At 38.9% G+C, this 26,442-nt stretch overlaps 1 protein-coding gene across 7 annotated transcripts in view; it reads right to left on the bottom strand.

Annotated features, from left to right (window-relative positions):
* TOGARAM1 (TOG array regulator of axonemal microtubules 1) overlaps positions 1-26,386 on the bottom strand; it is a 42,412-nt gene extending 16,026 nt beyond the window's left edge. The window contains exons 1-15 of one of the 7 annotated variants that reach the window (XM_070748669.1): positions 25,157-26,386; positions 21,255-21,303; positions 19,046-19,180; positions 17,934-18,230; positions 16,037-16,299; positions 14,016-14,248; positions 12,867-12,967; positions 11,744-11,902; positions 9,907-10,005; positions 8,819-8,994; positions 7,462-7,618; positions 5,790-5,867; positions 4,786-4,945; positions 4,406-4,511; positions 2,728-2,963 (exon numbers count right to left, since the gene is read on the bottom strand). In XM_070748669.1, coding sequence (XP_070604770.1) covers positions 2,728-2,963; positions 4,406-4,511; positions 4,786-4,945; positions 5,790-5,867; positions 7,462-7,618; positions 8,819-8,994; positions 9,907-10,005; positions 11,744-11,902; positions 12,867-12,967; positions 14,016-14,248; positions 16,037-16,299; positions 17,934-18,230; positions 19,046-19,180; positions 21,255-21,303; positions 25,157-26,302 — 3,395 coding nt within the window. In that variant the 5' untranslated portion in view covers positions 26,303-26,386. The remainder of the gene's footprint in view (positions 1-2,727; positions 2,964-4,405; positions 4,512-4,785; positions 4,946-5,789; positions 5,868-7,461; positions 7,619-8,818; positions 8,995-9,906; positions 10,006-11,743; positions 11,903-12,866; positions 12,968-14,015; positions 14,249-16,036; positions 16,300-17,933; positions 18,231-19,045; positions 19,181-21,254; positions 21,304-25,156) is intronic. The other 6 variants (XM_070748677.1, XM_070748698.1, XM_070748683.1 and 3 more) reach the window with 6 other exon arrangements.
* Positions 26,387-26,442: the final 56 nt, after the last annotated feature.

Here is a 26,442-nt window from a genome sequence, read left to right as displayed (position 1 = left end):
TTTTTTCCCCCGGGTCTTTCGGGATTAAACTTATTAAGGCTTGTGTCCAAGATGTCGGTAGCAAACCTTTTCCTAATACTTCGTTAAATATTATTACTAGAATTTCAAGTAAAGACTCCTTTAGCTCTTTATAAAATTCGGCCGGTATCCCATCTGGGCCTGGAGTTTTGCTGTTCTTTTGTTTAGCTATTGCGTATTCAACTTCTGATATGGTTATTTCTTTATTTAGTATAGTTTCATCTGATTCTGCTATCTTTTGTACTTTCACTTCCTCTAAGTATTTATTTAATTGGGCTTGATTTGTTTCTTCCTTTTGATACAAATGGGCATAGTATTCCACTGCTATGTTCTTTTCCCCCCCCAGTATATGTTGTATTTCCCCGTTTTTATCTTCTAAAGTTTGTATGTATCGCTCTTCTTCCTGTTTTTTTAGTTTATAAGCAAGCCATCTACCTATTTTATTCGCGTTTTCAAATTGGTATTGATTGGTCTTCCTTAATTTTATGACAATTTGGTCTTGTATTATTAGATTAATGTTGTGTTTTATTGTGTCTATCTCTTCTCTTATTTTTCCATTTTGGAGGTCTTTTTGAGCTTCTATTTCTAAGTGTTTTAGTTTACTCTTAAATTCGTCTAATTTCCTATCTTTATGTTTATTTTTTTTTGCTAGGTAAGCTATTGTTATCCCTCTCATAAATGCTTTTATTGTATCCCAGATGTTCTGAATAGTGGTGTCAGTATTCCAATTGTCTCTTAAGAATAGCTTGAGTTCTTGTTTAATATGTTTAATATAATCCTGATCTTGGAATAATAGCTGGTTTATGGACCAACGGTGTTGTCCTGGGGTCGGTATTTTAATTTTCATCAATATTGGTTGATGGTCTGCCCATATGTTTGGGCCTATTTCAATCTCGTGGATTAATTTCCCAAAATTTTGGTCTGTCCAGATCATATCTATTCGGGACCACGACTTTTGGGGCGATGAGTAAAAAGTGTATTCCCAGGCAGATGGATGTCTTTGTCTCCAAATATCTACCAATCTATATTCCCTTGCTATTTCCTGGAATTCTGATGGCAGTGTTTTTCTATTTTTCAATTTTTTCTTCATAGATTTAAAATCTTTTTTAATGTCACTCACTGCATTATAATCCCCAATGATACAAATGTCCCCTTTTTGTATATGTGCTAACTGTTCAGCTATTTTTTTGTAGAATTGTTTCTGTTTTGTGTTTGTAGCGTAAATCGCCACTATCACTATTTCTCTAGATCTCTCTCTCTCTTAAATAGAAAAGTTTGTAAGTAGATTCCCATAGGAATCAGAATTTGGGTGGGAGGAGGAGGAAGAAGAAGAAGAGGAGGACAGTCACTGCCGAAGGAAGAAGGTGAGGTGAGGGGAATCAAAAAAATCCAAAACTTTAAGACTTAAAAAAAAAAAAAAAGGTCTCTGAGGCGGCTAGGAGGAGCACACGCCTCCCATACACCCGGCGTGAGGATGCCTCCCATACACTGCACCAGAGAGACAAACCCAGGGGGAATGGCAGGAAACTGGCCGGGCCTTCATGCCGCTCTCAAATTTCCTGAGAAATTTTTCTGGGCTCGGGTTCTTAAGTAGAAAATGGTTCTTAAGAGGCAAAAAAAATCTTGAACACCCGGTTCTTAACTAGAAAAGTTCTTAGGTAAAGGTACCACTGTATATGAAAAAAAAAACCATTTCACCATAACATTTTAGGTATTGTTCAATCACTTCTACAGTTTTATTATCACTCATCCAGCAGTGTTTCATTCTTGACCCTATTTCTTCTTGTTTTACCTCACACACTTCTTGAGAACATCATACAAGAGCAACTTCTTATGTAGTCACAAGGAATGACATAAAAACCAAACCAGCTTTTCATTAAAATTAAAGATAGGTGGAGATCATCGCTCTCATCTGAATGAGAGTGGTTTCTGGCCGATACATATTGTGGACAAGAAAAAGAGGTGGTACTGTTATTTTCCTATATTCCAGTTTACAAAATATTCTAGCTAACAAGTTACATTTACCTAATTGTTCAATTTTTTCACTATTTATGTACAGGTTATTATATTTATTCAATTTTCTTTATTAAAAATAGTTATCTTGGTCTTTGCTACATAAATTTTCAATGCATCATGCAATCCACCGCTCACTGCATATCTTTCATGTCTTCAGACAATAAAATATCACTTGCAAGCGAAAGAAAATATGCATTCATATTCCCAACAATTATATTATCTTCATTATCAACACTATTTTAAACAATCAAGGGATTATCATACTTCCTTAACTTATTTCTTGCTGAATTCTCCACTTTCATTATTCTGTGATATATTACTATAACCATGTTCAGCAATCTTGTCTCAACCCAATATAAATGCAAAATATTCCATAATTTGAACAAATTCACTTTACAACAGGCTTTCTCTAAATCAAGAAAAGTACATTTTATTTTTCCCATTCATACAGAGATAAAATATGCTCTGTATAATCTGTAGTTAGCACAAAGCCACATTCTACTTCTCAACTTTGCTCATTTTCATATCTTAAAGCTTTGTTTAAAGGAAAAGAAAATTCTCTTAGATGACTCATCAGAACTGTAATAGGCTGACTTGATTTCTGATAATGATTAGTTTTGCTTGACAGTTGTACCTATTTTATTTTAAGCAGAGTCAAGAAAGCCTCTGAAAGACAATAATTCAAAATTCTACCTTTGACCTCCATTGATCAGAGAGGAAAGAGCACGTGCAGGAGTCACATTATTAACCATAGCTTTCAATGCTTTGTCAACATCTTCTCTAATGAAGGTGTTTGATTCCCCAGCCTTCTGCAAAAGGACTTTAACTGCATTATCTAGTTCTTGGTCCATGCTTTTTTTCAGGTAGTTGAATAAATCTCCTAAGCAAACAACCGCAGCTCGGGAAACAACAGAGCGTAAATTTTTCACCTACAAAAAGAAAGACCTGAATGAGCAACAGTTGGCAAAACACTGCTGACTTTGAAACCCCCCATCAAGCCATTACATTACACAAAATTATATATGTATGCAAGCATGTCATATGGGTTATCACCATAAATGCAATAATATAACGTATTGCCCATACAGCTGGATTAACCAGGTTTGAATCCCACCTTCTGGAGCTAATGAAGAAGGCACTTGCCAAGAAAGGCTTCTATGTTAAGTAACTGTGTTGGCATTCGTTATTTAATTCCCCTTCCTACAAACATGGCTGTTCTATTGGAATGTACAGTCAGTCAGAGGAATGTGGGTCAGCAACTATCGATGTACCATTGGCACATGTAGACAAAAAGTCATTTATCTGAAAAAGAAATAAATTGGCTAAAAAATCCCTCCTGAAATCCAAGGATTTCCTGCTTGGATTTTGGGAGGGACTTTTATCAGCCAGTCCCCAGAAACCAGAGGGATTCCTTTGGGTAGGTGGCAGTAGTTTGCAACCCTTGTCTTTATAGGGAAGTCGGCAGGGAAGATTGCACATGGTGACCAGATGATCATGGCCCTAAATATGAATGGGTTGCCAAGCACCCAGATCACAATCAAGTGGGTGTTGGGGACCTGCAATGGCCATACATAAGCTGTTTCATTTAGTGCTTGTTGGTAATTTCAAAAACTTGCTGAACATATGGTCATTAAGCAAGGAATACCTGTAAAGGTAGTCCTTGACTTATGATAGCAACTGGAATTTCAGTTGCTAAATAATGAAGTTGTAAATCGTGATCTTGTGATTCTGGTTGCCGTCATTTATCAAATTTCATAGTCGTTAGATAAGGCAGCTTCCTGCCAACTTCCGACAACCCAAACAAAGAGGGTGTGAAGGTGTGTGCAAGCGGCATGGCCTTGGGCCCAGCATTTGTTCAGCAATGTCATAACATGGAATTACTATAGCTTTAAGGCTATAGCTTTAAGTTATAGTTTTAGTAGAAAATATGATAAATCGGAGGACTAAATCCTAGATAATTTTGTTTAAATTTGGTAGGCCAGAAATGCTACACGAAAAAATACTTTATGAACCATTTTCTCACTGAAGTCTTATTAAAATGAAGTTATAGCCAAGCAAAAATGAATGGTGGTTTGTTTGGGGTTTTTTTTTTTGGGGGGGGGGGCATATTTATACGGTTTTTTGCATCCCTTTTTTGTTAGAAGCTTTGGAGGCCTATAGTCACAGTTAATATATTGGAAAATACTAAAAGTTGAGGCCATAGGTATTAAGACAATTAAGTTCCAACTTTATGAATAAGGAAAACATTTAAAGTAAAACAAAAGGGATGCAAAAAGTACATATTACAAAAAAAGCGACTAATAGCATAGTCATTTAGTGCCTCCCCCACAATGAGATCTGAAGAAACAGGGTGGGTGGGTGGACACCTTACTTCTTGCACAACAGCCAAACAAGTTTCATGCAACTTTGCAGTTAGCGCATCAGAGTGATAGGCAGAAAGGCACCTAATTGAATTGAGGCCCTCAATTTTCTTCTCCCTATGTTGAAACAAAAGATGAAATGTGTATAGTGCACAGAATAGGCAAACAGTTCAGATTCATTAAAAATTCTCAACTTATACATTTTATTACAATTCTAAAAAAATAACTAAAATCACCAGTAAAAAAAAAGTAATATTTTTCATTAAGAGTAAAATACTGTGGTATGTCCTTTTTATTTAATTGTGTCCAACAGGATTATTCCCATTTCACCCCAAAGATGAAGCTGATAAAGATAAGACAAAGAAAGAAAGAAAAAGACTGAGAAACGTACCAATCATTATCAGCAACGTACTGTAAGGCTTCCAAAAGAGCAAATTCAGGCTTGGGGAAGGGTCTCAAATCTGAGGGCTCCATTATTTCGGAACTGTGCATGACCGATAACATCCGATCCTTAAACGGCATCTGTGGACCTGGAGAGTCTTCACCTGCAACTTCATCCATTTGATTATGCAAAAGTGACCTAACTCTGTGATGTGAATAAGCCATTTATTTATTTCTTTATTGTGTTTATATGGCCGCCCAATTCAGATGTGACTCTGGGTGGCATAGAAAAGCTCATGTAACAAAAACAAAAGGAAAGTAAGCAGGATATACTGTTAAAAATGGACTATGCGCAAGGGTAGGCAAAGTTGGCTCTTCTATGACCTGTGCACTTCAACTACCAGAATTCTTGAGCCAATCATGCTAGCCCAGGAATTCTGGGAGTTGAAGTCCACATATCATAAAAGAGCCAACTTTGCCTTACCCCTGGACTATGGCAATAACACAGCAATCAAAAGTAAAGTGTATTATAGTTCATCTGTTGGGGAATCTGTTTTTCCCAACCCAAGAGAAAAAGTGAGTTTTCCAATGCCCTTCCAGAAGCCTGCAGGATTAATCACCCAATAAACAATATATTGGGTTATTAAGGAAACAAGATTCTTATATTGGCTGAAAATACAGTATATTCTGCAAGCACAATGAGAGTAGCAAAATCTAGAAAGGACAGGTTGGGCTTTACTACTATTGTCCTGCTTAGAAATCTAGAGAGGATCTGTTTAAGGTCCCATTTATTTAAGTAATAAATAAGATATGAATTAGAAAGCAGGCTGCTCTTTGAAAAACATGCTTTTCAGTAGAGCTTTGCCTCCTAACATGATAAAGGCACAAATCTTTAGTTATATTATTAGTTCCGCCTAGTGTTTAATGACAATTAGAAAAGGTTGCTTTTGTTAATGCTGTATTTTAGAGAGAGAAGAAATATTCAATTAATCAATAAACAAATAAAATGATTACCTGAGTTTAACAAGATCAAAGGCTGTACTTTTTTCATACTCGATGTTCTTTTCAACAAAGGACTGAAAGCAACATTTCCTTAAAGAGAAGAAACAAAGGGCCTTTTGAAATATTTCCATAATACACTCTGTAAATATCCTCTTTAACCAAGTACAGGAAGCAACATTTTCTACTAGGTATTAGAAAATTATAATACAATATAATTATTGTAAGGTTACAGATAAAACTGATTAATGCAAACAACAACAATTTGGATAAAAGAACAATAGGATTTTTATCTAACATCTATGCTGTTAGATAATTTTTTAAAATTATATTCCTTATAGTATGCCATTTCCATGAATCTGCAATTCTTCAGGGAAAGGAGGGACCCTTGGTTACATTGTTTACTTTATTGCTTTCTTCCTGACATATCTTATATCCTGCATCCTATTGAATTATAACCTTTAGCTTGGCACCTAGGTGCCCTGGAATTTTCACACCTGTTGTGGAATGTATTCTATTGGCAGTTCTGTGTTAGCAAAAACTTCAGAAGAGAAAGATTTGGGGTAGTGATTTCTGACAGTCTCAAAATGGGTGAATAGTGTGGTCAGGCGGTAGGAAAAGCAAGTAGGATGCTTGGCTGCATAGCTAGAGGTATAACAAGCAGGAAGAGGGAGATTGTGATCCCGCTATAGTATAGAGCACTGGTGAGATCACATTTGGAATACTGTGTTCAGTTCACCTACAAAAAGATATTGACAAAATTGAACGGGTCCAAAGACGGACTACAAGAATGGTGGAAGGTCTTAAGCATAAAACTTACCAGGAAAGACTTAATGAACTCAATTCTTATAGTCTGGAGGACAGAAGGAAAAGTGGGGACATGATCGAAACATTTAAATATGTTAAAGGGTTAAATAAGGTTCAGGAGGGAAGTGTTTTTAATAGGAAAGTGAACACAAGAATAAGAGGACACAATCTGAAGTTAGTTGGGGGAAAGATCAAAAGCAACATGAAAAAATATTATTTTACTGAAAGAGTAGTAGATCCTTGGAACAAACTTCCAGCAGACGTGGCTGGTAAATCCACAGTAACTGAATTTAAACATGCCTGGGATAAACATATATCCATCCCAAGATAAAATACAGGAAATAATATAGTGCAAACTAGATGGACCATGAGGTCTTTTTCTGCCATCAATCTTCTATGTTTCTATGTAAGGGGAGGGAGGGCCATGTGGGTTGTATTGCTCAAAAGCTGTCAGTGGATGACCCTGAGAAAATTCCCTTATTGAGTTCTCTGAGTGGCCAGTACAATAACATCTTCATACTTGGGGATTGGCTGAACCCACATTGTACAATTGGGTGGGGTTTCTAATTCCTTTATCCTAACCGTATTGCCGGAGGGACCTTACAGCTGGTTTTTCTTTCGCTTTACTAACACTACAGTTCAGTGAAAGGTTCCTTATGAAATGCCAGGTTTCATTTTTTTTTACTTTCTTGAATGAGAAGGAGGCCAGACCTTACATTGTTTATCTGCCTGCTGCAGCACTTAATAAAATTACTCTCAGAACTAGGAAGCAGCACTTAAAAAGAAATCAGGAATACACCTTGTGTGCATATTACAGAACCTAAGATGGCAGTCATTTCAGTAACCATGTTAAAGGATCATTAAGGAAATAATGGATTACTGCTGTCAGTTGTCATCTTTTCTGATTCACTGATCTTGAGCAATTCCCAAGGGTTGGATTCCTTTTTTCCCAGATCTTTAATTTGCTGGTGCTCCTTCTCCTCTCTCTTCTTCTGTCTCATCTTTTCTCTGGCAGATTTGGATAAGGCAACTTTCATCTACAATAGGAAGTAAAATATATTCAGTATGGATGAATTAAAAATGTAACAGTCAAATAAAAATAGAACACAGCCAACATTTATTCTCCTTTTGAGACATAAGATGTAAACCCATGCCAATATTTCACCCGGAAGCTCTTAACTGCAATGCAAAATCAAGACTGATTATGTGAAGTCAGGGCAGTGTCAACTCTTGGCAATCACATAGAGTTCAGATATTTCAATTATGATAAATGCAGAGGAATTGCCCTTTGGTGGTATATGCACATTTAGAATGAAATGGAAATGCGGAGAGCCCAAACAAGTAATTTTTAGGAAACTAAATGGAGTAAGAATAAAACGATGATTTAATATGTGAGACTAAATTAGATAGTCTCTGTCAACTGTCCTGTGAGAAGAATTTAAAAAAAATGTTTTTAAGTAATTATTATTGCTTGTCTAAAGATCGAAGACAAAAGGAAAAGGGGACAACAGGATGAGATAGTATCACTGACACAATGAACATGAATTTGGACAAATAGTAAAGGTCAGGGCATGCTGGGATCCATGGGGTCACAAAGAGTCGGACACAACAATGACTGAACAATTGTTTTCTTACTATTGTTACATCTTAACAATAGTAAGCAGTATTAGAAATACTGTAATCCTAAATATAAGAATGTAATAAAAATGAGTAAAAATAAAAATGAATAGTTTGCATTAGTTTATTTGTTGGACTCCTTGAGAATAAAACACAAGAAAATATATGTATTTGTTAAAGTGCTATAGCAAACATCAGGAATTATATGTAATTCACTCTCAAAAGCCCATTATCATACATACATACATGCATACATACATATATACATGGTCATATATACATATATATATGTAGATTGTTCTGAGTTCGGGTTTTGCCCTGTGTAATATTTTGCAAAATATTTTGCAAAATATTACACAGGGCAAAACCCGAACTCAGAACAATCTACATACATATACCCGTGATTAATGGATGACATGTCAAATTGTATGTTTCTGCTTTCCCATTTGATTAATGTCTGACATCCTGAAAATACATGCTTGATAATTATATGACATACTTGGAAATACATTCATATGTAGCTCTCCCCCCTCTTATAGATATACATTATGAAATCTACAAAATAAATATTATGCGAGTTGACTGCCCTCTTTCTTAATTGATGGAATGTCCATTCTTACTTCTCTTTCATTTTCCACATCTAGGCAAGGCGCGGAGCTTTGCTGCTGGACTGCTCTCCCATAGATGCCAGAAAGTGATTCCATTTTTGGTTTGAACGAAGGTGCATCTCCATTCTCCATGGAGAAGTTTATAGATTGACCATATGTAGGAAGTGAAGAGGGGCTTTCAAACATTCCTGAAATGCACAATTCATTGGATTACCAAAAAAGATTTTTTTTAAAAAAAGGTAAAAGTAAAGGTTTGCCTGTCCTGTTGTGTCCATCTCTAGGGCACAGTGTTCATCTCCGTCTCTTGACCAAGGGAGCCAATGTTTTCCAAAGACATTTTCTGTGGTCGAGTGGCCAGCATGGCTAGTATCAAAGTTTAATTTTGTTCCATATCTGTATGCAAGGAATCTATCTATCTATCTATCTATCTATCTATCTATCTATCTATCTATCTATCTATCTATCTATCTATTAATTAGATTTTTATACCGCCCTTCTCCTTAGACTCAGGGCGGCTTACAACATGTTAGCAATAGCACTTTTTAAAAGAGCCAGCCTATTGCCTCCACAATCCGGGTCCTCATTTTACCCATTTCGGAAGGATGGGAGGCTGAGTCAACCTTGAGCCGGTGATGAGATTTGAACCGCTGACCTACAGATCTATAGTCAGCTTCAGTGGCCTGCAGTACAGCACTCTACCTGCTGTGTCACCCTTTAACATGTTGTTTAAAAAGATAATAGTTTTTGGAACCAAATTAACCAAGAAGGAACAGTGCCATGTCTCTTCAATGTGTACAAATCCTTTGTCCTTTTTAAAAAAAATAAATTGTCCTTTTTAAATATTTGGTCTTCCACTAGCAGAGTGCTGTAAAGCATATAATGCACTAACCAGTAAAGCTCAAAGACACAAAACAATTTTTAAAATGTTTAATTTCTAATTGCTTATCCATAAATAATGCACACTCCATTAAAAGCATATAAGAATCACTGTTCTATTTTGGTTATATTTAATGTTTTATTGTAATTCCACTCTCATTGTAGTCACTGAGAGGCAGCATAAACAAAGATATAATAAATGTAAATGTAATTATTTGAAATACCTTTTCCAACAATAACTACAGAGTCTTCTGACAAGGCACTTGGTGAAATGTATTCTAGACTGTTCAAATGATGTAAACTTGAAGAATGTCCTGTAAATCCTTTAAAAAATTATAACACCACAATTATGTTTTTCCCAAATAAATATATTTTTCCTTGACCAAGTAAAAAGAAAAGAACTTTGATGTTATGTCACTATTACCCTGATACTATATAAGCTTTTCACAATAAGATTTCTTGATACGAGCCAACTGGGGAAAAAACTCCTCTAAACTAGGGGTGTTAAACTCGATTTCACTGAAGGCCTGCCAGCAAATTAAAATGGGCTCCTGATGTCCGTTTTCAGCTGTGACCGACTCCTGCAACACTGCCAGCTAAAATGGAGCTTGGGAGTGCCACCCGTTTTCCCATTAGCTCCATTTTAGGATGTGATGGCCTCCTGACATCCTCTGCCAACAAAGATGGAGCTCAGGAAGGCCGCACACAGTCCTCCCGAACTCCATTTTCACTGGCAGAGGCACTGCGGACTGGTCCATCACTGTTTTCAGGGTGGCCCTGCCGGATACGTCTAAGCACCCCGTGGATCAGCCCTGGCTTCCGGGCCTTGAGTTTGACACCCATTCTCTAGACAACTGAGTAAATAATAATGAGTTATATATCAGAGAAATACTAAACAAAATTATTCTTGCCAAATATAAATTACATATAATGATACATAATGATTTAGGTAAAATGGTAAACTGAAACCCCCTTGAGTAATTAACAACTGACATTTCCAGTGCAAATGAGAGGTTACTATTTAAACTGCACAGGAAACGTGGATTTTATAACAGTCAACTGCAAAATTGACTAAAATTCAGTTCTAGTAAAATCTTTAAAAACAATAAGTTTTGTTAAGATATTCATGAACTGGGAAAGCTATGTTAACAAGATCAGCCAATGAATAGGCATAGCAAACTAAGTCAGCCAATGAGAGCTAAACACTTCTGAGTCTGCAGAGAATCGAAACTGAAAACTTAAGCTTAAGGCTGGGCATGGCTCAGCCTACTCTGTACTCTGTCTCTCTCTGAACTGAAAGCTTGTCTGCTGCTGGAAATGAAATTGCTTGTGTTTATTTAAAAGAAAGATCATACTTATTATACTGTAAGTAAGTAAGTAAGTAAGTAAGTAAGTAAGTAAGTAAGTAAGTAAGTAAGTAAGTAAGTAAGTAAGTTAAGTAAGTAAATAAATAAATAAATAAATAAGAATGTGAATATAAATGTGTGTGTGTGTGTATGTAAAGCTACTGCCTTATAGGCAGACTGCCAGGTTCAAATCCCGGTAAGGGTATGGCTAGCCGATGAGAGCTAAATAGCTTGAAATAGATCTATACTAGTCTCCCTTCATTTTAATTATCAGCAAAAAAAAGGTTGCAAATATGTATGTATGTATACTATGTTTATAAAGAAGCTAATTAATTCAGCTGAATCAGTCATCTATGTGTGCTTCTGGAAATTGAATTTTTCTTCAACAAACACTGATAAGTTTTTACCATGGAAAGCTTTGGGTTATCAATAAATACTACTGCCTGCAAACAGCATAGCTCTAATTTGTGTCATTCTTTCCTCCATTCTCTAAAGCTAATTCATCTTAATTTTAAAACAGAAAGCTGGATTCTACTGGTCCTAAATTGTAATTTAGTTTATACTACAATGGCATGTAGAAATTACAGAAACTGAAGGAGTAGAAAGAACTTAGGCAAATATGGTATCCATCCAGAAATGTAAGCAGCAGTTCATCACAGATCCATATTTTCCTCTCAATTCTTCCTCCAATTCTGTGACATTCATAATTACTTACCTTTTGTGGATTTACAGTGCTCTTTGCTCTGCCTTTTCAGACTGGCAGGAGACAAAACTTTCTGTTTATCATCTTCATAATCTCCTGATCCATTTCCACAGCCCAGATGCTGGCCACTAACACTTACATAGGAAGTTGATTTCTCATGAAACCTTGTTCCTGAAGGATAAAAAATGTCATTGGAAAATGTCTAATATGGCCCCTGTAGAAGTATTTCACACACATTCTGCCCTTTAGACACAATATCTTTGTGTAGTCTACGCATACATACATCTGCTTTGTGTTATAGAGATGAAGGGCTATAGCACAGGACTGCGCAATTTGCCTAGAGCCATGATGACGAACCTAGGGCACGTGTGTCACAGGTGACACACACAGCCATATCTGAGGGCAAGCGAGGTGTTGCTCTATATCAGCTCCAGAATGCTGGCCAGTTGATTTTCGACCTTCCAGAGAGCAGGAGGAAGGTCATCAATCGGAAGCTCACCAACAAATTTCCAGTTGGGCCCTTAGGCCGTTTTTCACCATTCATAGGCTCCGGAGACTTTCCTAAAGCCTGGGGAAGGCAAAAACGATCTCCCTCCACCCAGCCCTCCAGAAGGCCAGAAATTAGCTGGAATCCATTTTTCACCATCAACAGGTTCCAGAGGCTTTGGTGAGCCCTGCACACATGCGTGGGGGAAGAGTATGGGAGCGGGGGGTTCTGCATGAATGTGTGTGGGGAAGGGCATTGCATTAGGGGTGTGGGCATGCATGAGTGCCCTTTTGACACCCAATCAAAAAGGATCGCCATCACTGGTGTAGAGAAAGGACCACATTGCTAAATTAAAAATCCTCATAGACAGCAAATAAATACCTGAGTGCCAATTAGCCGCTCTGTGCCTAGCAGAGTGGCAGAAGCATTGAACTTGTCAATAGTGGAGACGTTTGGAGGTGTTCAGCAGCATGTTTTTGGGCTTGTCAATTTATATCTAGTCCCCCAAATTGGGACCAGAATTTCTCTTGCTAAGTGAAGCACAAACCATCACAACCGTGCTGGTTAGTGACAGCAATTCTGGCAGTCCTGGTTAGGAGAGAAACAAACTATACAAACTGCCCTTTTCTCCTATTCTCAATACTATACCTGCACTGGGATTCTGCTCCACAATGATAGAGCTTCGATTCCGTGCAGGTGAAAGCTTTGTGGGACGGGAATTACCTCCAGGTAGAGAAAAGATATCTGATCTATTAAAACAGAAAAATGTTTAAGATTAACATAGACCAACTTTGTACAGACACTCCAATGCTGACTATCAAATTATTCTGAACAATCTATCTTGCTTGTACAAGAAAAAAATCAATAACTTCTTCAAAAAACACTAAATGTAGCTGGCATCAAGATGGTAAGTTGAAAGAAGTGCTTCCAATTAGAAAAAAAGTGATTCTTTACAAGATTCAACGGACTAGGACAATGAGTTTTATAATTATTCAGTCATAAAGCTACAACAGTTGCATTAATATGTTACCAGGAATGTTCCACTCATTGTGTAAATGAGAGGAATGGGGAAGTTGCCAGAGAGACATAATTAGCATAGTAAAATACCTAAATGTTTATTACCACATTCTTTTCTTCACTTTTGTAAATTGAAGGACCATAGCTAAGTGTCAGATTACCTGCTTTGTATATACAGGTAAAGTTGAAAATATCCTCATAGGAAACCCAAAAAAGTTGCTGATGGTTAAGGTAGACAAACTTAGCTGAATCATCTTCCTCAGATATGAGGTAAATAAGTGCTTCACCAATCATTGATGACATTGAAAAGTAAAGCATCAGATATCTCAGTGGCAGATGGTTAAAACATTTTACAACATTATTCCAAATCCAATGCATAATTCTTAAAGGCCAGTGCATATACTAATAAAGTAAGTGTAGCCAAACATTATTTTTTAAAATATGAATTGTGTTTAATTAAAATTAAATTCTGCTAATTAGCATTCAGTGAATTATTTGCTCAGAGGCTGTTATAATTTCTGAACAACTATTAGAAATCTCTGAGGGCTACATACAAATTGGCCCAGAGGTGACTAGGAGGACTTAGCGCTTTGCTCCTCTGATGTAAATATTGTAAGAACACTTCCAGAACAATCCTTTTCAAGTAATTGATTGCTTGGTTGAAAATCAAATTAAGGTAGTTAAACAACACTAAGGTAGCTTAGTGGAAACAATAATCAAGCACAATCTTTTCCCCAAACTTTGAAAAAAAATCACTCTTAACTTCTGAATAAAACTCACATTGTTCTTAACCCTTGAGGTGCTGTAGACAATGGGGATGTTACAGACTCAAGACTATAAACTCCACTTTCACTGTAAGAACTAGTACTTGGAGATGACAAACAGGAAGGTGACTCTGAAGTTAGATCAAGCTTCAACACAGAATCAGGGCTTTCAATATCAGAAGTGCTGCCGTTCAACTTTGCTCTCTTCTTAGCTGCACTATTACGAAGAGACCGAAGAGAACTATGCATCTAAAGACAAGGAACAACATATAATCCATGCTGTAAAGAAAAGCATAAATCCAGACAATGTCTATTACTTCCTAGTTGTAGGACGTTTGAACAAATAGCACAAGTATTGGGTTATAAGGTTCAATTCCTGTTGATTTTCTTCTGCTCTATGGTAATATTTATTCTCTAATACAGTGTTTCCCAACCTTTTTTGAGCCGCGGCACATTATTCATATTTTCAAAATCCTGGGGAACATTGAAAGGGGGGGGGGGGGGGGGGCTAAAGAAAAGTTTGGACAAAAAAACCCTCTCTCTTCCTCCCTTTTGCTCTATTTCTCCCTCTTTCTCTCTTTTCCTTCCTTCCCTTCGTTCTCTCTCTCCATCCCTCTTTCTTTCTTCCTCTCTTTTTTGCTCTCTTTCTCTCTCCCTCCTTCCCTTCCTCTATGTCTTTCTCTCTCCCTTGCTCTCTCTCTCTCTGTCTCTCTTGCTATCTCTTTCTTGCTTTTTTCTCTCTTTCTTGCTCTCTCTCTCTCTTTCAGTGTCTCTTGCTATATGTCTCTTTCTTTCTCTTTGCCTCTCTTGCTATCTGTCTTTCTTTCTCTCTTTCTCTCTCTGTCTCTCTTGCTATGTCTCTCTTTCTTTCTCTCTCTCTCTGCCTCTCTTGCTAAGTCTCTCTTTCTCTCTTGCTATGTCTCTTTCTTTTTCTCTCTCTCTGCCTCTCTTGCTATGTCTCTCTTTCTCTCTCTCTTTCTCTATCTCTCTTTCTCTGCCTCTCTTGCTGTCTCTCCTTCTCGCTGTCTCTCTTTCTCTGCCTCTCTTGCTGTCTCTCTTTCTCGCTCTGTCTCTCTTTCTCTGCCTCTCTTGCTATGTCTCTCTTTCTCGCTCTCTCTCTCTGCCTCTCTTATATGTCTCTCTTTCTTTCTCTCTCTCTCTCAGCTGACTGCAAGCGGGAGCCCTGACGGCGGCGGCTGGACGTGCTGCTGGACGCCGTATATGCCAGCATGTACGGCGTCCAGCAGCACATCCAACCGTCACCGTCAGGGCTCCCGCTTGCAGTTAGCTGAGAGAGAGAGAGAGCTCCCTCTCGCCGCCGCCTGGAGCTCCCTCTCGCTGCCGCCATCTCCCCGCGACTGCCTGCGGCCGCTGCAGCCACACACCCCGCTCCCACCGCCAGTGCCCTCCCGCCGGGCCCCAAAGGACACTTGCCGCCGACGCCAGGGAAGCTCCAGCTGGGCGGAGCGCTGCCGGTGCCTCCGACCTGGGGCTCCCACTCGCAGCTGCCCCCCGGCTACTGCCTGATGCCGCGGTTTCTGGCGCTCTCCTGCTGGGCCCCAAAGAAGGAAGGCGGGAAAAGGCGCGAAGAATGAAGCTCTCCTTTCTGCCTTCCTTCTTTGGGGCCCAGCAGGAGAGCGCCGAAAACCGCGGCATCGAGCAGGAGCCGGGGGACAGCTGCGAGCGGGAGCTCCAGGTCGGCACCGGCACTGCCCCGCCCAGCTGGAGCTTTCCTAGGAGCTTTGCGGCACACCTAACCGTGTCTCGCCGCGGCACACCGGTTGGGAAACACTGCTCTAATAAAAACGGTAAGCAAGGACTCCAAAATCATTTACAACATGACTTTCTTACAATTACTGTAAAAGACTAAAAAATAGGTATAAATTACCTATCGAGTCACTGGAAAGTGAAATGGGTGACATATAAATTTAATGCAATAAACAGCAAAAATATTGTGTCAATCATGTAATTCTAACACATAAGAAGTCCATGGGAATAAAAAGAGCAGGCAAATTTATTATTAATCAGTATTCCTACCTCTTCCTCATCAAGCTCTCTTTCATTGATGTTTAACTCTGAAAGATCAATGGCTAATTTCTTATCCCTTTCATTTAGCCACGTGTCTTCTGGCTCCCCGTTCTTTTGTCCCATTGAACTGATTTCTGTTTTATCAGGCAAGGGGCTCACTCCCCTAGGGATTGGAGGCACTGGCTTTGTTCCGCTCAGGCCTCTCCTTGAAGCTGGGGTCCTCACAAAGGCAGGTTTCAGCTGAATAGGAGGAGTATCTTGAGGTTTCACCTCTGTATGAAGAGATTATATTGGTCATGTTAGCAATGTGCTGCTGATGTCCTAATATAAGCACTTACTGATCGGTACAGAATGGAATAACTGGACAGATTTATCTGCAACAGCTTTTAAAGGTTTCAATTAATTTGTTTTTTCTCTGGAACCTGCCTCAAAGAACTGGGAATATCATCATACCACATCCAGCTCATTCAGTCATTGTACTCTGACCAGGTAGCCACTGTAAGAACGGAATATGGAGACACAAAATAGTTCAGGATTGAAAAACACACTCAGCAAAATTGCACTTATACTATTCAACATGTACATAGAAATAGTATGATAAATTCACATTTGGAGGAATCTACCATTAGGATTAAAAACAGTGGTAGGAATATCAACAACCTCTGATATTCAGATGATACAGATGATTCAGCATTGCTCACAGAAAGCAAGGTGGAACTGGAGTGGTTAATTCTGAGAGTCAAAGATGAAAGTGAGAAATTTAGACGGCGCATTAATATCAAGAAAACAAAGATAATGACAACTGCAGAAAACACACAGATCAGACTGAAGAGTGACAATGACAGTTAAAAAAGTAAAGAAATTAATCTTCTTGAGCTCTAAAATCAATCAAAATGATGACTGCAGCCCTGAGACAAGAAGGTGCATAGCGCTTGGCAGAATGTCATGAATAACATCTGGGAGAATAAAGATATCAGCCTCACAACCAAATGCAGATTAGTTAATGCAATATTTTTTCCCCAATTGCTGCTTATGGCTGCAAAACATGGACTCTGAAAAAGGAAGGGTGGAAGCCTTGGAACTGTGGTGCTGGATGTGACTATTATGCATCCCATGGACTACAAATATAACAAAGAAAGAAGTCTTAGACTGAATCTCACCAAAAATATCACTTGAAGCCAAAATTGCCAGAGGCCGTCATACTTTGGTCATGTCATCAGAGCTGACTCACTCGAAAAGTCAATCATGCTGGGAGTGATCAGCAGAAAAAGGAGGAATCACCCTAGTACCTGCTGGCTTAACACTATCAAAACATGACACTATGAAGGATATGGTGACCATGACGGATCTGAAGGAGGTGGTGTTAGATAGAGAAGCATAGAAAATGCTGATGCATAGAGTGGCTGAGGATTGGACATGACTGAATGGCTGACAATGATGATGATTATCCTTAGACATAAGTGGAAGAGTCTCTTTAAGCATGCTCCCTGAAACAAATGCTTACCAGTTTTTAAACTCTGTTCCCATGAAATGTGTTAAATCCAGAGATCAGTATTTATCTTAAAAGCAATTCAAGATAACCTTACAGAAAATATAATAGACTAGAACAGCAATATATAACTGTATGATTTTCATTTGTACAATGTATCAAAATTAAGTTAGTACCAGACTCTTTGTCTGTTACAAAGAAAAATAAGATAAGACTGATATTAGATGGTAATTTCATTAAATAGTATTGACATAGAATGTAAATTACTGCCTTTGAAGGAAAGTTGTTAAAGCTTAAGAGGGAATTGACTGCTAATGTCTCTCTTACATCTACTTCCTTTTTTTCTTTTCTGGCATCTTATTTCCAGATTTTGTGCACATTTTTGGAAACAGCACAGATTATTATTAAGGATGTTACCTGTTTCCTCTCCTGATATTGGGCTGGAAAACTTCTTCTGATGTGTAGGTTTTGGAAGCCCTTCAAAGCTCTTAAGAGGCCAGGAATTAGAGAAATTAACAGCATGATCTTGTGATTTCTTAAGTGAATCTGTTGGCAGAGAGGTGTGCTTTGGACTCTGCCTGGGTGATGAAAATGGGTAGGATGGAAGAATGAATGCTCCTTGGCTAGTATGACAGCCCAGGAGAAGAGAAGAATGCTCAGGTGGGCTACAAAAGGTCCGCTGAGGTTTGTTGGTAAAATTGAGGCTAGTACACACTGGAAAAGACACAAAGTAGACAATTTACATAAAATAATCCTGGAAAAACAATACCATTGGCAATCGTGTCTGATCATTAATCTTAAAGGAGAAGAGCATGAAAGATTTTTATTTGAGCTCCTAATTTTATCAAGCAGAAGTGTTTTTAGTACTTGTTAGTCCAGGTTCATTCTAGGAACATTTTGGGGGCAGGGAGATTGGCTTTTCAGATATTACAGCACTATAATTCTCATAATGGTTAAGCTTAATGGCAACTGGAATGTTGCAACATGTGGAATACTACAAACTGCATTTCCCTGATCTATATAACAGGATAGAAGACTATTTAAAAAATAAATATGATTTCCCAACTTATAATGAGCAAAGAGTGAGTAATTAAGCATTAAATGAAAACATAATTTAGAAATTTGAAGTTTAAGAGAGAAGCAGACTAGAAACCAATGTGACATCACAAGATATTCTAAGAACAGAACTGCTGCTTTAACTTGGTGGTTATGCTTTTGCTTGGCACAGGTAAAGTCAATCTGATTAAGGATTTTAATCTGCAGTGCTGGGAAAGAGTTACATTATCTGAACCCAGCTAATTAGGCTAAATATCAACATCTGTGCATCTAAGTACTCTGTTGTAATTATTTGGATGGCTAATGTAATTCTATTATAGTTGAAGTATTGATGGAACACCTTATTATGCACAAATGTGTCTATGAATACTAATACTCTTATGGAGCAGACTAAAGTAGAAAAGTAATGAGAAGTCTACTATCACTGAATGCTGAATACCAGTACTATCCAGGAAAGTCATGCTATTCAATACCTTTATCTTGCCATGGACTGCTAAGTCCTAGAAACTGTAGGTCAGAATCCACACTACCACTTTTCCCACGGCTATGAGAGAAACCAAGTAGATTGGATTTTCCTGAAATATGTGGCTGATGAGAGGCCATCATACCTTTCAAGCAAAAAAACAAAAGATAGCCAGGTATTTTCCATGTCCCATTGATAGTAACGTTTAATTCAAATTTTAAAATATATTTCAGTGTAAAGAGAAAAGCATGAAAGAAAGCTGTGAAAATCGACTCTCTGAATATTTTCTAGCAGAAAATATTATAAGGCAGAATAATATATCCTATATAGAACAGAAAAGATAGAACTTTCCCCCCTCATATCATATCAAAATGTTACATTTGTTTAAATATCTCATTTAATCAGATGTGCAGTTTCAGAGTAGGAGATACAAAAAAATCTCTAATACAATTTTTAATGATAATAATATTCATTGTATTTGTAATGACTGTTAAACTCTGCTTAGTTTACAAAATCAGAAACAATAAAAGCAATTAAATGCACATAACCCCACAAAAACATGCAGCCTGGAAGGCCTGAGAACAAAATCATGTGAGCTGAATTATGGTCGTAAGTCTAAGGCAATTTGTATACCATTATAAAGATCTCATTGTAAACATTTTTCTTTAAGATGCTATGCAAAACATGTCAGCTTTAAATTTCCTCCCCAGCTTTCTGTCCTACCTGGCAGATTCAGAGCAAACTGTAAGAAATGTCCTTGACTAGACTTCTGGGAGTTGTAAGCAACAGGATAATATTAAAATACACAAGCCTTATGTGACATCTGAATGCATACATTAATAATTATACAGTTAATTGCATTTTAGCAATAGCATTTAGACTTATATACCCTTTCATAGTGCTTTTACAGCCCTCTCTAAGCTGTTGACAGAATCAGCATATTGCCCCCAACAATTTGGCGCCTCATTTTACCCACCTCAGAAGGATGGAAGGTTGAGTCAATCTTGATCTGAACTGCTGAACTACAGCTAGCAATTAGTTGAAGTAGACTGCAGTGCTGCACTCTAACGACTGTGCCAGCCCAGATGATTCATATATATTTCTTTCTTTCTTTCTTTCTTTCTTTCTTTCTTTCTTTCTTTCTTTCTTTCTTTCTTTCTTTCTTTCTATATATATATATATATATATATATATATATATATATATATATATATATTACATTCATAAACATATATTATATGTATATGTGTGTGTGTGTAAACCAAATTTTTGCTGAATTGAAAATGAAGGGAAATTAGGATATACAGATATATGTATTATTTCAAAGGCTACTGTTCCACTGTTGGACCATTTTAATACTGTACTTACAATTTCCAATGGCCATTTATCACTCTAACCAGGACAGTAAGGCAACATGTGTTTTACAAAAAAATACTACTGTAAGAGTAACAAAAACAGTACTATAAATGTTTAAAAGAGTTAAATTGGCAATATCTACTACAAACTACATATCCCATATTCATTCCTGCTCTTCATTGACTTTTTTTTATATACAGTACACACAAAACCCATCTGCCATTTGGTCCAGTTGCCACTCAGAGGTGGGGAAAAACAAGAAATATAGTATTAGAATCAGATGCATTGCTTATTAAAACAAACAAATCTCATACTTCTATTTTCCAAAGTTAACATTTCCATTTATTTTAATTCTGTATTTCTTTGGAATATTTCCTAAATCATCTTCTCATATATCTTTCTAGGCATAATAATAATAATAATAATAATAATAATAATAATAATAATAATAATAACAACAACAACAACAACAACAACAACAACAAAACAACAACAACAACAAACAAAACAACAATAGAAGTTCTTGTCATTTCAGTCTCATTCTATTTTCACTACTTAAATCAAATACTTTCCCAACATTTTAAAGATGACAGAGTATGGGGGGGGGGGAGACATCTAATTCTTTTGAGCTATGACTAAGTTAGACAGCTTCAAAAATGTTCAATTGCACTACACTTCAGAGTAATTTAGCAGTTCTTTGTTCCCTCTTACTCAGGCCCCACAATAAAGCAGAATGGAGGAGAAGCAGACCAGGGATGGCAGAACCCTTTCTGTACTGTACCATCTACTGTACCTTTTTGTCACTATAAATGATTCTGGTGTTCTTAAGAGCTCTATACATATTTAGTATTTTATTGGCTTACCTTGAGAAGTTCTTAATTTAGGAGAGTGAAGAAAATCCTTTGTCAAGCACTGGAACAGAAAGAAAAGGCAAATAGTACTACAGTATAAGGTAATTTACATACATTTTTTTTCATTTGCAAAATTAAGAGGAAAAAAGTGCACTGACTAGAATGTAGACCTTGGATATACATTTGAAGTTTTCAAAAAGGATACTTTAACTAAGCTGAGTTTTTAAAGTCTGATATTTTGTCACAGCCACTTTTGTCTGTCCATAACTCCACTCCCCTACTATCCTAGGACAATGCAAATTTTAAGAGATACAGAAATGCAAGTCTACATAGGAGACCATCTAGTCTACTACAAATATTAATCTTTATCAAACAAATATGATTTTTAAAAAATCACTACAAAAGACTTATTTCTGTACCTGCTAGTTTCCTGTATTGGTCCCTACAATTACTGACCTCCTATGAACAATGCTGATTTCACAAATTCCTTTAACTGCTGTGGGGCTACTTAGGTTAATCTGTAACAAAACTGAGCTCATTGGAATGTACCTAAATGTAATTATTAATCTTCTTCAAATCCAGAGAAACTTAGCTAAAAAATTAAAGACTGTAAAAAATTACGTTCATTTACTTTTCTTTAGACTTAACCTAATTGAAATCAAAAGATTTATCTTCAATAATATAACATACTGACATGACCAGTAGGAATTTTTTCTGAATAGTTTAAGACACTTGCATGTTATGATCTCTTTAGAAAGGCACTGCTCAAAGTCAATATCAGTTTTACCTAATTGTGTTATCTACTGAATTTGAAATTAAACTTTTTTTTCTTTTTTCTTTATTTATACATACTTATATAGCTTCCCATCTCACAAATGTTAATAGGTCTGAAACAGATGAAGAAAATAAAAAGGCACGGTCATATAGTGGCATCACGTCCAGTATACTACACAAAATAAATATCCAGGGGTGAGGTCTAATAAAGCAGGGGTCTCTGTTGTGATTGATTGATTGATTGATTGATTGATTAATTAATTAATGCTACAATAAAGGATGGACATGTATAAAAATGCTTGAAGAACAGAAATGTACAAAAAATAATTAAGCAGCAACTTCATCATTCAAAAATGTTCAGAACACTTTCTACATATCTATCAAATTCCGTCCCTGCAGTCTCCTGAAAGTTAGTTACTAAGTCCAAGTTCTTCATTGGGACCATTCAGATTAGACATTTTTTAAAAAATTGAGTCTGATATAGCATCTCCTCTTATCATGGTTTATTAATATGGAATACAGAAGTTAGAATATCTGGCAGCTTTCAATTTCCTTCTTCATGGCACATATTCAAGATATTGTGATTAACAATTCTTGTTGACATCTTCTATGCAGAAATTGAGAAGGAATCATATGATAGTGTTGAAATCTCAACTAATCTCCATGATAATTTCGTTTTCCATCAATGCAAATATTCCTTCCTACATACAAGTTCTGCATGAAAATATATTTTGAATAGAAGAGCACAGTTTAGGAGGATAATGCAAATATCCAAAAAGCATGTGCCTGAAATTCATCTAAGTTTTATTTGAGTTCTTAAAGTCTTATAATTTATCATGAATCATCTTAATCAGGCTATAATACCACTAATCCAATGTTCTTGGGACAGTGCAGGTTTCAACAGTCTTCAAAATTTGAGACACGATTGGTGCAAACCTTGACAAGCTATAAATATTCCTTGACTTACAGCCACAATTGTGACCAGAATTTCCATTGCTAAACAAGGTGATTGTTCAGTGAGTCATGCCTGATTTTAGGACTTTTTGCCATGGGTGTTAAGTGATTGTTAAGTGAATCATGTGGTTTTTAAATGAATCCCACTTCTCCCATTGACTTTGCTTCTCTGAAGAGGTAAGAAGGATATAAATGGTAATAATGTTACCTTGGGTTACTCTGTCCAGAGTTATGACTATCATAAATACATGCAGACGGCCAAGGGCCCAAATTTGTGTAACTTATCTGTGAAGATATATTCATTCATTCATTCATGCTTATATGCCACCCCACTCACAGCAAAATAGACATAAAATACAATATAAAACACCATAAACAACAGTGTAAAACAATTTAAAGCTCGTGATGAACAAGCAAAACAGCTAAAAAACTCATGCATATCTTTCCTGGTCAGATTTTGATGGTGTGCCATCAGATCAATGACCCCAGGCCTGCCGGAAAAGCCAGGTCTTTACGGCTTTTCAGAAGGCCCGTAGGGTGGGGGCAGTCCGGATCTCGGAAGGTAGCTGGTTCCAAAGAGATGGAGCAGCCACAGAAAAGGCCCTTCCCCCATGGGCCCACCAGCTGATATTGTTTAGCTGACAGGACTCAAAGAAGACCAATCCTGTGGGCCCTTATCGGTCACTGGGAGCTGTGAGGGAAAAGGCGGTCTCAAAGATAGTCTGGCCTTAAGCCATGTAGGGCTTTAAAGGTAATAATCAACACCTTGAATTGCATCTGGAGACCAACTGGAAGCCAGTGCAGCCCGCAGCAGATTGGTACAGTGTGGGTGTAGCTGGGTGCACCCACAATAGCTCGCGCAGCTGCATTCTGGATCATCTGCAGTCTCCGAACGTTCTTCAAGGGTAGCCTCATGTAGAGCACATTGCAATAATCCATGCATGAGGATCTAGTTCAAAGTGACAGAGGAGAAAGCTGTCTCCTATATGTCAATATTACTAAACTGGTAGTTTGAGAGCATCATCAAAAGAACCTCTCAGCATATCTTAATGGCAGAAAAAATTCTTAACAGTAAAGCAAACGTTCTTCACAAGAGTACCAGAAAGTCTGCCTAGCTAGCAGCCAGCAAGTGGAGCAGATTTTTCAACATAGGCAACAATTCTCTCTAAATGCCCTATTTTCCATTTTGTTTCCTTTAACATCCATCAGATCATTAACATGACAAATTAACTGTGAAGCATGGTAATCATATTTAGCAAATGCATTAGAAAGTATCAGTAGCTAAGAGGATTAAATTAGGTGATTTGACAGCTAAGTCTCGAGGGGCTGGGTGAAAGAACAGAGTTATGTCATTCTTAATTTATTTAACCATATCCCACTGATATTGTGCTAAATATGGCCTTAAGATACCTGCCAACAGTTAAATCACAATTATGCTATTACATCAATAAAATGCAAAGTCTTAAAATATTATTTAAAATACAAGCCATATCGAAAAATACAGTTCAATTGGGTCACTCAAATTTCTGGGAATGATAGCATGAACTTCAGCTAAAAATACAGAGCTAATGGGAGTTTTAATTTTTATTCTATAACAGAAAACAAACTAATGTCCCCTAACCTGGTACTATACTGATTGTTGACTCCATATCCTTTCAGCCTTACACAGCAATGTGAATGCTAGCTGGTGGAAGTTTTGACTTGCAGACACCTGGAGGACACCATATAGGACAGTGATGGAGAACCTATGGCATGGATGCCACAGGTGGCATGTGGAGCCATAACTGAGGGCATGTGAGTCATTGGCCTATGTCAGCTCCAGCACATATCTGCCCATTAGCTGATCTTGGGGCTTCTTTTCAGATGTTTTTGCTCTCCCCAGGCTTCAGGAAAGTCTACTGAGTCCCGGAGAAAGCGAAAAACAGCCCAACGGGTCTATTGGAAGCCTGGAAGTTTCCGTGAGGCCTGTGTGGATGACGGGGTATGTGTTAGTGCAAGGGGTTGCGTGCATGCATGGTGGGTGATGCAGGGGAGTGCAAATGTTCAGGGGGGAGGCCATTGCATTATGGGTGTGGGCATGCATGCACACGCTAATGCATGCACACACACACTTTTGGCACACAAGCCAAAAAGAGGTTCGCCATCACTGATATCGAAGAGCAATACCTTACAATGATTTTACTTACTGGTTCACTTCCTTTTGCGAAGCAAGTTTGGTTCCCAGGTTGTTCGCTCTCCCAAGGCAGTTTTCCTTTCCCAGCACTCAACACACGCCGGGGGCATATTCCTTGGTCCCCAAAAGGGGTGAAAGACCCAACAGTGTCTCCAGAGTAGCTGTGGGCACTCTGGATACGGTTGCCCTCTAGGAGCCAATCTGTGTCCGCTCCATGGGGCAAATGAAAGCCCCGCCCGTTCGCTGAGGAGGGCAGGGGAACAGCATACTCCACAAACCACTGGTCGGTCAGCTTGGGAAGAGTTTTCCTGGCCAACCGAGCCTGCACGGCACTCATGACTCCTTCGCAATTATCCTGAAGTTCAACCACGTCCACTGCCTTGAAGATGAGGCTGGTGCGGCCAGGGCCCAGGGCCGAGGCCAAGACAGCAAAAGCCTCCAAGGCGGCGTGACGAACTCGGCGCTTGCTGTCCCCCAGAGAAGGGGCAAGCGCCGCCACCAGCTTGGGGAGCTCGAAGTCTTCGCTGGGGAAAGTGAGGAGAGCAGCGATGGAGATGGCCAGGACAACCTCGCGGACACGGGAATTGCGGTGCTGCAGGTGCTCGGGCCGTAGAAGGAGATCCAGCACGGGCTGAGGGCCGGCTGTCCGCATCAGACCCAGAAAGAGTTGGTGGTACTCCTGGCGGATAGCCAGCTTGGCGTCGGCCAGCACTTTAGCTGCGGCCGCCACCAACGGCTCCAAGCGGGACCGGCTCCCCGCCGCAGGGCCTAGGCGGACAGCCAGCAAGCGCAGCCCTTCCAGCGCCCCCAGCGCCACTTTGAAGTTCGAATCGTCCAGCAGAGCCCGCAGCAGGCTGAGCAGTCCGAGGAGGCTGGGCGGCGGCAAGCAGGCCAAGGCCGCCCCCGACGCCTCCCCCAAAACCCGCTTTAGCTGCTCCATGGCGCCCACCCGGCCTCGGTAGTCATGCTGGTCCAGCAACCGCGCGTGCAGCTCCGACGGGACCAGCCCGAAGCGCAGCGGCGTGGCTCCCGCTTGGGTGGGCGCCGGGACGCGGCCTGCAGGGAAAGGAGCGGCGGGTGCCTCCCACTGCTCCCCGCCGCGGCCGCCACCCCCTCCTCCGCCGGAGGCACCCCCTTCCTGCTCTTCCTCTCTGGCCATGCCCCTCTCCAGGGCTTTGCCCGGCTGCCCCGCCAGCCCGCCCGAGGCCGCCGCCGCCGAAGCCGCCGGGCCCCTCACAGGGGAGCATCGCCGTCTCCAGGGAAACGCGTCACCGCCGTCCCGCCGCCTCCTTCGCCGCC

Source organism: Erythrolamprus reginae, chromosome 1, assembly GCF_031021105.1.
Source record: "Erythrolamprus reginae isolate rEryReg1 chromosome 1, rEryReg1.hap1, whole genome shotgun sequence".
NCBI classification, from domain to species: domain Eukaryota; kingdom Metazoa; phylum Chordata; class Lepidosauria; order Squamata; family Dipsadidae; genus Erythrolamprus; species Erythrolamprus reginae.
The sequence above is the reverse complement of the archived record's forward strand: the minus strand, read 5'-3'. Positions and strand labels throughout refer to the sequence as shown.